General features: G+C 36.1%; 1 protein-coding gene across 7 annotated transcripts in view; it reads left to right on the plus strand.

Moving 5' to 3' along the window:
* LOC126285326 (CNK3/IPCEF1 fusion protein) overlaps positions 1-14,343 on the plus strand; it is a 141,526-nt gene extending 127,183 nt beyond the window's left edge. For 4 of the 7 annotated variants that reach the window (XM_049984637.1, XM_049984636.1, XM_049984634.1 and 1 more), the window contains 2 exons: positions 6,960-7,221; positions 14,136-14,343. In XM_049984637.1, coding sequence (XP_049840594.1) covers positions 6,960-7,221; positions 14,136-14,195 — 322 coding nt within the window. In that variant the 3' untranslated portion in view covers positions 14,196-14,343. Of the gene's footprint in view, positions 1-6,959; positions 7,222-9,594 lie in introns of all 7 variants that reach the window. The other 3 variants (XM_049984631.1, XM_049984635.1, XM_049984632.1) reach the window with 1 other exon arrangement.
* Positions 14,344-15,066: the final 723 nt, after the last annotated feature.

A 15,066-nucleotide genomic window follows, 5' to 3' on the forward strand; every position in this document is an offset into this window, starting at 1 on the left:
AAAACGACAAACGATATGAGGGGAAAAAATTACTTATTGTAAACTACCAAAGGAACAGTAGCTAGATAGAAATCAGTGAATGCACTTCAGGCAACATTTGGTGTAGCATATCATATAAAGATGGATGTCACAAATTTTAAAATTGGTAATTACCAACAAAATCCATGAAGATACAGGAAAAGGAGATAAGGATAGAAGAGCCGAATAATTGCCAGAGAAAGCGGTATGGGGAAAATTCGTGAACTCTCTTTTTGAGTGTTTGTGTTCAACACTCTTTTATTTGTGAGAGCATTTGATGCTTTTGATTGAAGTAATTATCACCTTATCGCAGTGACAGTTTTTACCTATTAGTGCTTTAAAATCAGAAGACTTTTCCTGAAATGGAATTCAGAAGAGGTTTCATATTCTTGTTCTGGCTGTCACTTAGCTTAACATGTAATGCTTCAAATACCTACATTTGTTTCGATACTTCTAATTACATTAATGTGTAACTGTAAAGCGTGTTAATGGCTGAAAGCAAGGAGAAACTACAGCTGTTATATTTCTCAAGAATGCAGCTCTACTGTGTGGTTTAATAACAGTGGCATCTTCTTGGGTAAAATAGGCTCCCATTTGGGTTTCCAGGTGGAAACAATTAGTAAGCTGTGATAGTAGGAAGAGCAGGACTTCTGGTCAGGTGAGTAAAAGTTTATAAACGCAAAACCAGATAGGAATAGTTACAATATTAATAAGTAAGAAAATAGGAATGTGAGGGAGCTACTACGAACATTATAGTGTTTATCATACCCAAGATGCTGCAATGCCAACATCTACCATAGTAGTACAAGTTTACATAATGAAGAAATTGAAAGACTGTATGATGAGCTGGAAGAAATTATTCAGATCATTATGGAAGATGGAAATTTAATTGTAATGGAGTACCTGGAGTTTGATAGATGGAAAAGAAAGGGAAAGAAAAATAGGTAGGAAAACATGGACTGGGAAAAGCAGTAGAAGAGTGTATATGTACCAGGATAACTGGGAAATCCTGGAAAAACCCTGCAGTTTATTTATTTGGGGGGGGCGACCACGTTATTGGTATCAGTATCAGCCTGTTTAATAGGCAGCTCGATAAGATTTTGTAGGTGACATCCAGTAAGGCAATTCCTCTGTAGGTATCACAAACAAATGGATTATTCTCCTTAAATATGGGGGGGGGGGGGGGGGGGGGGGGGGGAGGGACAATTACTGTTTTCCAATCTGCAGGAATAGCTTCTGTCTTCCAAATTGTTTCTATTAACATCTGTATTTCTAATTCCAGTTGTGGGCCTCCATTCTTTTATAACTCAGCAAATATCAGGTCTTCACCACAAGCCTTGTTATTCTTCAACTTCTTTATTGCTTGCTGTATTTCATTTACTGATGGGGTAATATCAGCTTTATCAATTGAATCATCTTCTTCCAATTTAAAGTAAGAGTGTGGGTCATTGCAGTTAAGAAATTGTGAAAAGTATTTCTTCCTTTTTTTTGTATGTCACTTTTGTTGGTCAATATTTTCCCATACTGTTCCTTTATAAACTGTTCCCTTTTACTAAATTTAACTAAGGATTTTTTAAAATATATATTTTCATACGTCTTCCTTGTTCTTTTGATGTTGGAAATCATCCTCTGCTTCTCTGATCATATTGTTATAGTATTCCTTTTTCTTCTGTCTTAGGGTTCTTTGCATTTCTTGGTGGAGTTTCTAGTAGCTGTCCTTTGATGTCATATCATCCCTTTCTTTAATCCATTCATTCTTCGCATTTCTTTCAGCACTTTTTCATGACACTTTGTGTTAAACCAAATTTCATTAGGTCATTTTCTTTTACCTGTGATTTTGGAAGCATCATCTTGAATACAGCTCTTCAAGTGTCTCCATCTGCTTTCGACATCCTGTGGTTCTGTATTGGTCAGTCTCAGTTTTGTTGGATTGCTCTCAATTTCTTTTGTAAAATTTTCTTTTATATTTACTTTCGTCAGGTCTCCTATGTTATATCTTGTAATTTCTTCTCTATTTCTGTTTACTTTCATTTTGAGTTTAACTTTCATTTTTGATACGATTAACATGTGGTCTGTGTCACAATCCGCTCCCCTAAAGGTTCTGGCACCTTTAATACTGTTTTAGAATCGTTTCTGGATAGCTACATGATCTATTTGATTGACTACCTTTCCATCTGATGATATCCGTGTTCCTAAATGAGTGTGTTTATGTTAAAATTTTGTGCTGCTATAGTGAAACCATTTGTCATTGCAAATTTTATAAGTCGAACCCCATTATCTGAACTGTCCTCGTGTAAGCTAAAATTGCCGATGGTTGGCTTGTAGATTTCTTCCTTCCCTACTTTGGCATTAAAATCTCCTAACACTATTTTCACATTGTGCCTAATAACTGAGTTGTACTTTTGTTCCAGTTGACTGTAAAATTCTTCCTTCGTGTTATCATCCTTATCTTCTGTAGGTGCATTTGTATTTAGAAATGTCGTTTCTAACCACTTTGACTGAATAGTTATGTTGCTTATCCCTGATTGATTATTGTCATCAAAATTCCTCCTACGATCTTCCACTGAGGGCTTCACCCTATCCACTTTATCGACATAATTCAAGAAATCACCAGTATTACTCCTAAGGGCAGGTATAAGCAATTCTCTTCCTCATTACCACTCTCAAACTCTATTTCTTTATTGGGGCTAATATTATCCTCCTCTATTCTTTCTTTATTTATCACATTGCCATCATTATCAATTATAGATTCAAATACCCCATCCACACTACTGGATTTGTCACTGCTATTATCATTACCACTATTGTCCGAACCAGACCCACTGTCACTTTCATTGTCCTCCCATAACTGGCTAATTAGTTGATCCTTGTTTCCAGGATTAGACCACAAAGGAAAACATCTGAATTCCTTATGTTCCCTTAAAAATTATCGTCCATTTTGACACTATGCACATTTTATTATAGTAACTTCCTCCTCCCTTTTTACAGGATGAACATTGCTACCCACACCATCATTAAACATCTCACTAGAATTAAACTCTTCTTACTACTATCATTTACATTACCATTACCTGTGATTACAGCACATTTATATACAAGTGGCTCTTCATCACTTCCTGCTCTAGTGTGAGCTAAAACTGGAGCATTATCTAGTTTAAGTGGTTGGGTCCAGAATTAAAATCATCTACTCCGTTTCTTTTACTCTAATTTCTCCTACTATTTCTGTGCCCTTCTGGCTATCCTCCACTCAACCATTCCTTGAATTTCTACTGTAATTAATCCTGTTCATCCTATTTACCTGAAATTCTCTTTTTGATTGATTATTGTCATCAAAATTCCTCCTACGATCTTCCATTGAGGGCTTCACCCTCTCCACTTTAACAACATAATTCAAGAAATCATTAATATTACACCTGGGGGCAGGTACAAACAGTTCTCTAACTTTCTGAAGCAACTTAGTTTCTAAACCCATAATTATTAATTCGCTACCTAGCTCTTTGTCCAAATATTTCAGTTTGTTTATCCAAAGCTGTCAGAAACCTTCCACAGTACCAGTTTTCTCTTTGTCATTCCAGGTTTCAGGCAAATCATTAAATTATCTAATGAACTCCAGTGTATGCACTCCCTCATATGGTTCAAAATTATTAGATTTCTCACAACCAACAAATGAAGAACTGTTTGGGACACTACATACTCTTTTGCTTTAGATTTTACACCACTTCCATCTTTTTCTCTATTTCAGCCAATTTTGAATCTACGTTTTTATTTACTTTTACTAGTTTTTCCTCTAACACTACTGCACACTTGATTTCTGCCTCTGTTTCTAAATCATTTGTAATCTGATCAATTTGGTTCTCAAGTTTAACCCTATTTTCAGTACAAAATTTCCTGGCAGCTTTGACTTTATCTTTACACTATTTCTCAAAAGCCTCAACCTTCCTACTATAGTCATCACAAGGCTTCTTTCTCTCTTCTACACATTTACTACTCATTAATTTCTCATTAGTTTTATGTGCTACCTTTGTTATCTTTTCATCACAGTCTTTAACTATAACCTCCACCTTCTTATTTAATTCTGAAAAATTAAGAGTTGACTACCTTAATTTCTTTCTTCAGTTCATCCTTTAAGCTAGTCATGTCAGTTCTAATACTACTAATGTCTTCTTTCATACACATACTACTCATAATTTGCCTTAACATCTATTCCACTTTTCCGTCTGCCATAAACTTTTGTCTTTGCTGACTTTCACTACTAGGTTCCTCCCTCTTAACCTTAATGATTTCATCCACTTAAGTACTGTTTTCATCCATTTTGCTCACCTCACCATACAATGTAGATGACACTTTTATCATTCCATCTACAATACTACTTTCGTCCCCATCATTCAAAGTTACATTCATGCCTGAATTATAACCACTATCATCTACCAGTCCCCATTAAGTGTTTTTGTTCATTTAAAAACTTAACCTCCACAGCTTTGTTATCAATTTTCACATCACTTCCCTGTTGTCCATTCTCATCTATCACACTGTTATGTTCATTAAGGCCACTCATTATGTATCACTTAATATAAAACCACTTTTGCTATGAAATTATGTTGTTCTTATTCACTCACCTGCTGCGGCAGTTGTCATCTTGATTGCCATATGCACAGCTGCTGCAAGTTGTAATTTTCTCGGTGAGGCGTCTCGTTTATTCCAGTCGGCTGTGCTGATTGGCTGCTCCTGTACTCAATCGTTGGTTGGTTTTGGGGAAGGAGACCAGACAGCGTGGTCATCGGTCTCATCGGATTAGGGAGGGATGGGGAAGAAAGTCGGCCGTGCCCTTTCAGAGGAACCATTCCAGCATTTGCCTGGAGTGATTTAGGGAAATCACGGAAAACCTAAATCAGGAAGGCCGGACGCGGGATTGAACCGTCGTCCTTCCGAATGTGAGTCCAGTGTCTAACCACTGTATTCAATGGCTGCTTCCATAGAACCCTCTCGCTGATTGGCTACTTTCCTACTGTGGCCATGAAACCCAAGTGCTAATTGGCTGTTGCATCTGCTTTGTTAAATTCACTGCACTGTAAACACTGTTGAGTTCACTGTTCAAAGTTCGTGAAACCTAGTTTATTGTGCTCAGTTACAATAGTCCCCACTGGCACCATATGAAACGTTCGCCTGCTTTATTTCCTTGTTGATTGTCCTCAGTGTCGACGTACTGCATTGCTATACTGGCTGAAAAATGGGGGTGGTGGAAGTTGAACACTACTTTAAATGATGTAGCTATCCAACGGTAAACTATTGTATCAGTATGTTGATGTTTGCTCACAACCTATTAATGAGACTTATCAAAGTTAACCAGTAGTGAACTGGCCCTATAACTCTTTATTTTTGGAGGAGAGGGGTTGTGAACAGTGAAAGTAAAGAACTGTGAAACGCTAACGTGCACCTGTCGGCTACAGCACTTAAAGTAGTCTGTATTGAACTTCCACCCCCACCCCCCCACCCCACCCCCATTTTTCACCCAGTATAGCAATGCAGTATGTTGACACCGAGGACAATCAAAGAGGAAATAAAGCAGGCAAACGTCACACAGTGTATCATCTCTCCTACCTTCCAGACTTCACAGAAGATATCCAGTAAAATTGCAGGACTAGCACTCCCCTAAGGAAGGATATTTGGAGCCATGACTTAGCCACAGCCTGGGGGGATGTTTCCAGAATGAAATGTTTGCTCTGCAGCAGTGTGTGCACTGATTTGGAACTTCCGTGAAGTTTGGGATGTAGGAGACGAGATACTGGTGGAAGTAAAACCCTGAGTACGGGTTATTAGTCATGCTTAAATAGCTCTGTTAATAGAGCCCTTGCCCAGGAAAGACAAAGGTCCAGTCTGTATGGCATACAATTTTAATCTGCCAGTTAGTTTCATATCAGCATACACATGGCTGCAGAGTGAAAATTTCATTCTGAAGAGTTATGTTAATGCCAGTTATATCCTAGCCTTACAGTATTTGTGGCCCCTTTTGGAATCTGAAACACTGCATTTAGAAGAGCAAGTCAAAGTGAACTTTTGCAGTGACCAAGTCCTCAGTTCCTTGCTATTACGTTCTTGAGTCCATTTAACTGTAAGATTGTTAGTACCTTCAGTTATATCCTGTCATGCCAGTATAAGGAGCTACCAAAGATAATTAGAACCCTTTGGCGAATCACCCTGCTTTATGTAGTTTGCCACTTTTGATTCCAAATTGTTGTTTGAAAAGAAGTGCACCCTAATATTGGAAAGAGTCTACAGTTTGTAACCACCAAGCTGAAACAGTTTGAAGGGGAGGTGTGTTAATGGATACTGAAGTACCTGAGACAGTGGCAGAAAATTTCGATTGTTGACATTTTATTTCACAGTATCATCAAACTTCAGAAAATACTTCACAATATTCATTGTTGTAATACTCTGGGGGTTCTTGTATGTTATGTACTTTTTTGTTCATTTTGCCAGTGGTGGACATTTAACATAGACTATCTCTCATCTGGTGTTTAATAAATCGCAAAACTCAGTAGGATGGAAATTTTTATTGTAACAGTACTTGATATGTTTGTAAATAAATTATATGTTATACTAATTATAGTTTTATTTAACTCAGGCCGATTACTGCACTTCGCTTACAATCTGATGAAAGAGTACTAAGATGTAAAGGTTGTTGGAATGTAATTGCTTGGAATTTTTTGAAGGACTCGTTCACTATATGTACCATTTCATATTCAGTTTTATAGAACTAAAATGGCTTTAGAAACATTCACAGTAATTCCCTATGTTATTTACGTGCCATAATGTGTGTTGATCATTGTTTGTTGCAATAATGCTATTGTAAATACTGTCTGCAAAGAAGCTACACACTTGAGTATATGGAAATGTTTAGTAGCATTGCTACATAAAAATATAATGTGTTATTTTGTTTTCAGAAATGGCCATTCTGAGAGAATTCGACTACCATCAATGAGACAAGGAGGAAGTGAAAGTAGTGTTGGCAAGTCACAACCAAGACCTCCTTTGAAGCCTGCGGCACAGTACCAGCCGCCACCAGCAGCAGTGGCAGCTGCATCCACCCTTGCGCCAGGCTTTGAGATGCACTTAGGTGAAAAGACACCGGAACAGCGGCGGCGTGTTGCAGATAGCAGCCCCCCTCTTTCTTCAGCAACAGCAGCAGTGCCAGATCCAGGAAAGGTGAGTCGGTTGCTGATGGCCTTTTGCTGTCGGCTAGCCGAACGAGTCAAGAGTTCTCGTGTGCGCTGGCACCGTCTCATCAAAGGTGCTGTACATGGTGGAGGTATGGGCAGCACCAGTGGAAAGTCAGCTAGAGGTGGTTCTGAACCATAAAAGTGACCTTCTGAAACTTGTAAATTCATTGAATTTATTACATTCCATTTCAGTTGGGTTCAAAAGCTTTTTGTTGCTGTTTGAAGTCTACTGATTTCATGTAAGTCATTAAACTGTTAATGGTGTTAAAGGAGAGGGATGGGAGCAAGTAGGTAATGTAAAGATATTGTTTTTTAAACAAAGAAGCTGCTGCAAGTCATTGTCATTTGGGAACAAAACAGACAGTTGCACATTAAGGAAGGAAGCTAGTTGGTTTCTGTGAGGAGGTCAGTTTCCATGTCTGCTTAACACAGTATTGTTAATTAAAATAAATGTTGGGAGTATTTTAACTTATATTTAGATAATAGATTCAAAAACAATGTTCTGTATTTGTATGTCCCACATTTCCTCAGCCATCCTTCCACATATATATATATATATAGTTTCCGTTTCGTGCTTCTTTGCGTTTGGTACATAGTGATGACACTGAGGTGCAAAAACATGCTCTTCTGGAAATTGATTTGTAGCAGTAATACATGGTAGAAAATTCTGTCCCCACAAATAAACCTGTGTCATGACTTTTTGATTAAAAATATGTGTTAATCTTCTGGCACTGGTTGTGTTATGTTTGATTAATAGAGCTCATGAAGGATATTTGTACATAGCACTTTAACTGCGTAATAATTGGAAGAGGTACATTCTTCATTTGATTTGCAAGGCAAAAGTTTCCTACCTGCCATTGCAATGCATCCTCTTCTTCTATTTGATTGGTATGTGGTACTATAACTATAAATATATGAACAATGCCACATTCCTTGGTACTCAGTGTTTGTGCAAGTTGTTTGCCACATAATGTCTTCGCCATATTTATCAGTTAGGAGTGGAATTTTGTTGTTGATTATATTTTCAAGTCTTCTACAATATAACCCAGAGGAATGATGTTCTTGAGGTAGAAATAATATTAAAGCTTCTTTGAGATAAAGTGAAGGCTCAACAACATATTTTTTTACAGAGGTCCAATAATAACAGTTTGTGAAGGAAGTAAGCTTAGGATCAAGAGAATTAGTGTACCAGATTTATGTGCCAGAGATGTTAGTGATGGGGCTGAAATTTGGCAGTTCATTATATATTATGAAGCTGCAATATTACCAAGTTGCAGTACCGATTTCACAGTACTTCCCTTAATTCAGTTTCTCTAAACATTCCACTAAAGGTTTATTAGCCATATATGTTGGAGTACAAAATTAATGTTATGATAAATTGTTCTCTGATGAATTTCACACTTTTATAGCATGTTGTTCTTGCTGTGTATCTACTTGTTTGCTCACTACAGTTTCAGCTAACAACATCTAGTTAAACACTTCGAAGTTATATTAGGTAAATTTAAATTCGAAATGTGTGTTCCAAAAGCTTAAAGTTTGAGCTTCCTCCTCCTGTTCCTCCCTATCAAATGTGTTACAAGATTTATTCGTATTCCTTTATTAGACATATCACACCTTGACCTAGTGTTTACAATGTACATTGTCTGGCTTGGAAGCTATTACCTTTTACCATGGAAAATACAGGTTGTGTGTTTCAGAAAAAAAGAATTGACTGTAACCAAAAGTTACTAAATGCACATTTACAGTGTATATCACAAGAGAAAAGAAACATTTCTTGTAATTAAAAAACAGTGAATATCTTTTTTTTCATGTACAATAATGTTCTCTTTCAACAATTTCTAAATAGGCATTGTTTCATTGTGTATGTACAGCAACATTTTTCAGATTGCCAACATTTAAGAACTTTATTGAAACTGTAACTATAACTGTGAGCTAAGAGAGTCACAATACTTTTCTAAATTGTATTATAGATGTATAAGTTTACATAAGTCATTCTTGGATGTTTTTCATCACTCTTTTTTAATACAATTTGTGTCAGTTTTTGATGCTCTAAAATATCTTTTGGTCAGAGTTCATCTACCAGTTTCGCTCTTGCAGCTAGCTTGCATTTGAATGCAGGTTTTCTCTGTCATTTATCCTCTTCCTAGTGACATGTTTCTGTGTGCATTTTTCTTTCTTGCTCTATCCTTTCTGCAAGCTGCCATGTGTGACAACACACAACTCTGTCACAAGGGCTGTCTTTATTAGAGCTTTATAAAGTATCCTTTATGTACAGATGTATATGAGATGCATATACCATTTTCTTTTTTTTTTTTTTTACACACAAATTTTATGTTTTATGTTTTTATTGTTTTTTCAGCCTACAATGGGGATCTCGATGCTTGGCAAAAAGCCGGGCCGCCGTGTGCCCCCCTCTCCCACTCCTGACTACCCTGGTCTAGAGTATCCCCCTGTGTTCGAGCCTGAGACGTATACGCTGAGCGACGCTAGCAGCCTGGCTCGCTCCCGTGCCAGGCAGCGTCCCCCCAAGTGAGATTCCCTCCTACACCCCATTTATTTGCACCAGTCAACTGTGGTACAAATCTGAACTAGCATTCCTTGTGTAGACATATCAAATTGATCAGTCACCTTTAACGGGTGGGCACTTTAATTTACTTAACGATGAAACTGGGCTGTACTATTCCAACAAATTGTGATAGGTGTGACATATTTAAAAAATGTCATGGGACTAGGTGTCATACAATTTGTTTGTGCATGTTGCATGCTTATTCAGCTGCTTCTGGACTTTTGCCTGACATCCAATTGAATAATTTTATTGCTGAGAGTGAAGTAATTATGCGCTTTCTTATAATACTCCAAAACACGTCCTCAGTAAAATTTCTGTAAAATGACTCACTTGATTTACAAGATTTTAATGACTAATTTTGCTTAATATTCAAGACTGGAAAAGGTGGTGATACACCCATATATTATATATAAAGAACAATGTAATTTTCTTACTTGGTCAGAATTTTCTGTTATGTATTTGTAGTTGTGGAGATACAGGGTACAGTTACACCTCAGTCTGGGAGAACTGAATTTCTGATAATTACTGCTATCTTTGTATACAAAGAGTAATTTATGTGAAACTGTGTAGTGATATTTTGGCTACATGTCTTATGTAGACTATTTAAATCAAATAGTTTATTGTACTTGTTGAGACATAGTTGTTATACAAACACCCACCATTCTTACCTGTAAATGTTTCAGTGTAATAATACTGGTACAGTAAAAGCAGAAGTTTGTAGTTTGAGAAGAGAGATGCAGATACGATCAGCATAAACTATATACAAGTAGCATTGTCCTGGCAAGAAAAATTATCACAGTCAGACTGACAGAATTCCCAAACACAATAAAAATGGAATGGAGATGATTCCTTCAATAAAAATCTAAAGACTAGCACAGTATGAACACATTAATGTGAGAATTATCCAAATATAAATCGTTGGGTCAGAAACTAGAAATGTGGAGTGCTGCATCATATCAGATTGAGGCTGTTCCCATCATTTGTGGTAAAATAAAACTGTCCACTGGCAAGTTTCAGAGTATAAGATGAATGCAGATTAAAAGATGAATTTCCAGTGTAACTAAATAAAATGTAACGAGGAGGAATGGATTGTACTTAGGTTTAGGGTTGCAAAGCAAGAAACTGACGTGTACAGCTAAACAGTGGCATCAGAATTTGTCATTTCTCTGTGCAGTGTGATCTGTAGTATACTAAGCACAGTTATTTTGTGAATTCTAATGGTTGTATGGTATTAATTATTGTTGGATGCAACAAAAAGAGCCATACTTCATCACAAGTAATGAATCTCCATTGCTTGACTGTCATATGCGTATCTTGTCTTTCAATTCATTTTGTGATAATGTATCAGATACTTTTGTGCCAATGAGCACATTATCTTTTGACAGCTAAATTTTCTGTAGCTTTGAACAATTTAGTCTGTTCAAATACTAGAAATTTCATTGACTAAACGAACTCTTTAAAGTTTTACTGCACATACAAATCTGCTTGGACACAAAAGTTGAATTTCAACAAGTATGCCTGTTACCATCATAAATGAAACATTTGGACATCGTGCCTACACTAAGCATTTCCACCAATCTTACTGTCTCTTATATTGAGCAACTGTAGCACTCACAATGCTCCACAAATTATATGATTGTTGATCTCAAAGTCATAATGTATAAAGATGAATAGTGTTGAATGCATGAAAGTTTATACTCAGATGGCACAAATAACAAAAGGACTTTGTGCTGAGCTATTTTGTATAAAATTATAAGTCTTACTCATAAAATGTGTGCAATATCCCAAGAGAAATTTTGATAAAGATGTATTTGAAATACAAAATTATCATCCCACAAGGTTCCATACACGTAATAGTTTGGAAGTAGACAAATGGCAGATAAGTTGTACAAAATTAGATTATGTGCCTCTTTATGATTATACTTAGTTTCAGTTAATGATTTTGATACGCATTATGAACTTGCCCACTTCCTCAGCACAGTTGAGGATAATTGAACTAAGGGTGCAAGTAAATTACGTTTATTGCTACTTATCTCAACCTCACAAACAGAAGTACCTAGACCATCATGTACTGATGTGTATCAGTTCTTCTGCTGAAAAGTAAATGGGTATTATATTCTGGCCAGTGGATATTATGGGAAACTTCTGCTTTTATGAATGTAGTTTTACAAATACTGTGGCTGAACACTTTGGTACTCTTACTGTTTGTCTTTTGTCAGGCTGCAGTAATGATTGATTGCTTTCCTGAGATGCTGATCATTATAGCTCTGTACAGATCATTTACAAGCTTTTAAGCTGCTTTAAGCATAGTACTGATCACTGTAATGTGTACATTCAGAAACTTATGAAAATTATTGAAAAAGCTTCTAAATACACATTTTGTCTTGAGATTAATTTCGATTTAGTGCAGGCTGATCAAGAACAGTAAATAATAAGTCCCTATTCTGTGAGATGGTACCAAAATAAAATTTCAGGTATTGATTTGAATAATGGAAGACATGACGGTTAACTGCAAGCAAACATGGTAGTACTGCACAAGGAGGTATTCCTACCAGTTTTCATAATAACATCAGTTAAAATATTTCATAACAGATCAGCATCCCAGAAACCTCAGACATTCAATGTTACTTATGTGAAACATTTGCATACTTATGTGAGACATTTGCATACTTATGTGAGACATTTGCATACTTATGTGAAACATTTGCAGACAACTTTTTATGAACAGTAATGCTTTCCCAGATATATATGTTTGCTTGTTTAAGAAAAGGCTCCACAATGATGTCCAAAATTGTCACACAGATATTACAGATGATGGAAGCATTGAGCTTGCAAGTATAATAAAATAAATTTTTAGTACTGTAAGACAAAACTGAATATTTTTTGTTAGTCAGAATGTAAGTTCATCTTATTGACATTCATCTTCTACATTTAAAGATCAACTAGTGCCATATTAAGAGAAAAGGGCACAATGTGGTATTGCATCACATTTATCATATGTGCAGCATTGCCCAGATTATAAAAACCTACACTTTGTTATTTTTATACAGAATCATAATGTCAGCCTTATAAAATGAAAACAGTGAAGAAATCCCACTTAATGAGAATATCCTAGTGGAATATGCTCTATGACAAAGGAAAAATGTCTAAGCTATGATGGTTTCAGAAGGTCTTAGATAACAAGTTTATTGTGAAGCAGCACTAAAGCTGTATCCTCTACACGATTAATATTGCTCAGCGTTCTTGGGTGTTAGAACTTCAGTAATTCCAAAGAAGAATTAAATTAGAAAAGTAGTGATGAAGAAATTAAAATGAAACTTTTTAATGAACGGTTTATGTGCCTGCTTTTTGGTTTCTTCGCAATTGGCCATTTTCATAGCACTAAAAGGTGTAGTAAAAACTAATAATGTTTAATAAATTTACAATAGGCCTACAGTAAAATTAAGAGGGTTTTTCCTTTACAGTATTGTAACTTTGTGCTGATTGCCAGCAGGTTTTATCGTAGCTTTGGCAAAATCATTTTGCTTCCATCATTTGTGATTTTGAAGTTAACTCACATTATGCTTTAGAAATAATTGATAACAATTAGCCTGTACATTTCTAGCTGCCATGTTGTATGTTCTCTGGGAAATGGATTGTTGACAAAACAGTATCTTCTAAACATCAGGTCATCCATGATTAAAATATTCATAAAACTGTATTTTCTTTACTAACACATGTCTCAACAAGAAGCACTAAGCACATTAATCAAAAGCTTCATTATGTAATAAATTTTTCATTGGTTTATAACGTTATTTTTTACTGCTTGTTTGTCAGATTTAACATTTCTCACTTCCCTTACATGAAAAAGATTCACATAAATGCCAATTAACGAGTAACATTGGATTTCTCCTAACCAAGATTGAGGCTAACATCAGAATGTAAAGGAACTTTTGGAGTTTACTTGCTACTCCAAATACCTCCAGGATCTCCTCCTAATTTTCATTGTCAAGAGCGGGTGCTGGTGACTGTGCACAGTTGAGTGCCCCAAAAACCAAACATCATCATCATTGTCAAGAGATCGCATCTTCTAATATGTATCCAGTGGAAGCCTGTCTTTGTTTAACATCTTCAGTTGTCTTTCCTGTTTTCTTTTACCTGCTGTCCTAACCATTTTATGAATAACTGGAATTAGTTTGCTGAATAAGTATGTGTAATTCTTCTATAGTTCAAGAAATAAATTTTACACACCAGACTTTGATGTAGTTTGGCTGATGCATGTAACTCAGTTTTGCATGATTTTTCTGCACGATGGAATATGCTGGTAACTTTTGACTTGGCTTTTTTATTTCCAGAGTTATGCATGCTGTATTGATAAAGACTCTGGTGCACGTGAGAGCCAAATGTCAGAATAATTTTCCACCCTTCATCGTCCCCATTGCAGATGTCTTATGAATGTAAATCTACGATGTTAATTTTAAAATGACTGTAAGAATCAGAAATGTATAGATATATTTACACTATAATATTGTAAAAAAAATTAAATAAATATGTTTTATTGTTTGTATTGTAAATGTTTAACCCACAATTACTATATTATGGTTGCACAGAAAGTATGTGTTTTGTTTCTTGTTAAACTTTTACCTTCAATATGTATTGTGAAACCTTTACCTTACATATGCTTGCAAGCAATGTCACACTTGACATAGAAACCAGACGTAACAGTACTTGATGATCACCTGTACATTACCTTCACATTTTACATGCAGACACACAGCAACGTGTATTGGCGAAGAAAACATTGTGACAAACAATCTGAGCATCCAATGACAGGTAAGCTTATACTATAGAACTTGAGAACTGTTAGTTGAATGTTTATTTTCATAAAAAAAACTGTAGAACATCCTTGACAACAGATTTGTTGTCTTGCTTGCCACTGAGTATGCCAAGTTTGAGCTCCTTGTATCACTAATACCATAACCAAGTTCTAGTTTGACTCATTAACTGTACAACAGAGCAGTTACTGCCACAATCACCCTTGCTTACCCAGTGTAGATATTTACAGTTTTGTTCCACTAGCAAAATCTGCACACAAATTTGCTGATATGGAGTTATTGCACACAACATAAGCCTATTTACAAAAGTCTGGGTAGCACACACCATTACCCTACCCCTCCTCAGGAACCATGTTTCTCTGACCTCTCAATATGTGCCCCTCCATTGTGGTTGCATCAATGGTATGGTTACCTGTATCACCAAGGCACACAAGCCTGCCCACCAACGGCA

The sequence above is a fragment of the Schistocerca gregaria genome, chromosome 8 (genome assembly GCF_023897955.1).
Source record: "Schistocerca gregaria isolate iqSchGreg1 chromosome 8, iqSchGreg1.2, whole genome shotgun sequence".
Lineage (NCBI taxonomy): Eukaryota > Metazoa > Arthropoda > Insecta > Orthoptera > Acrididae > Schistocerca > Schistocerca gregaria.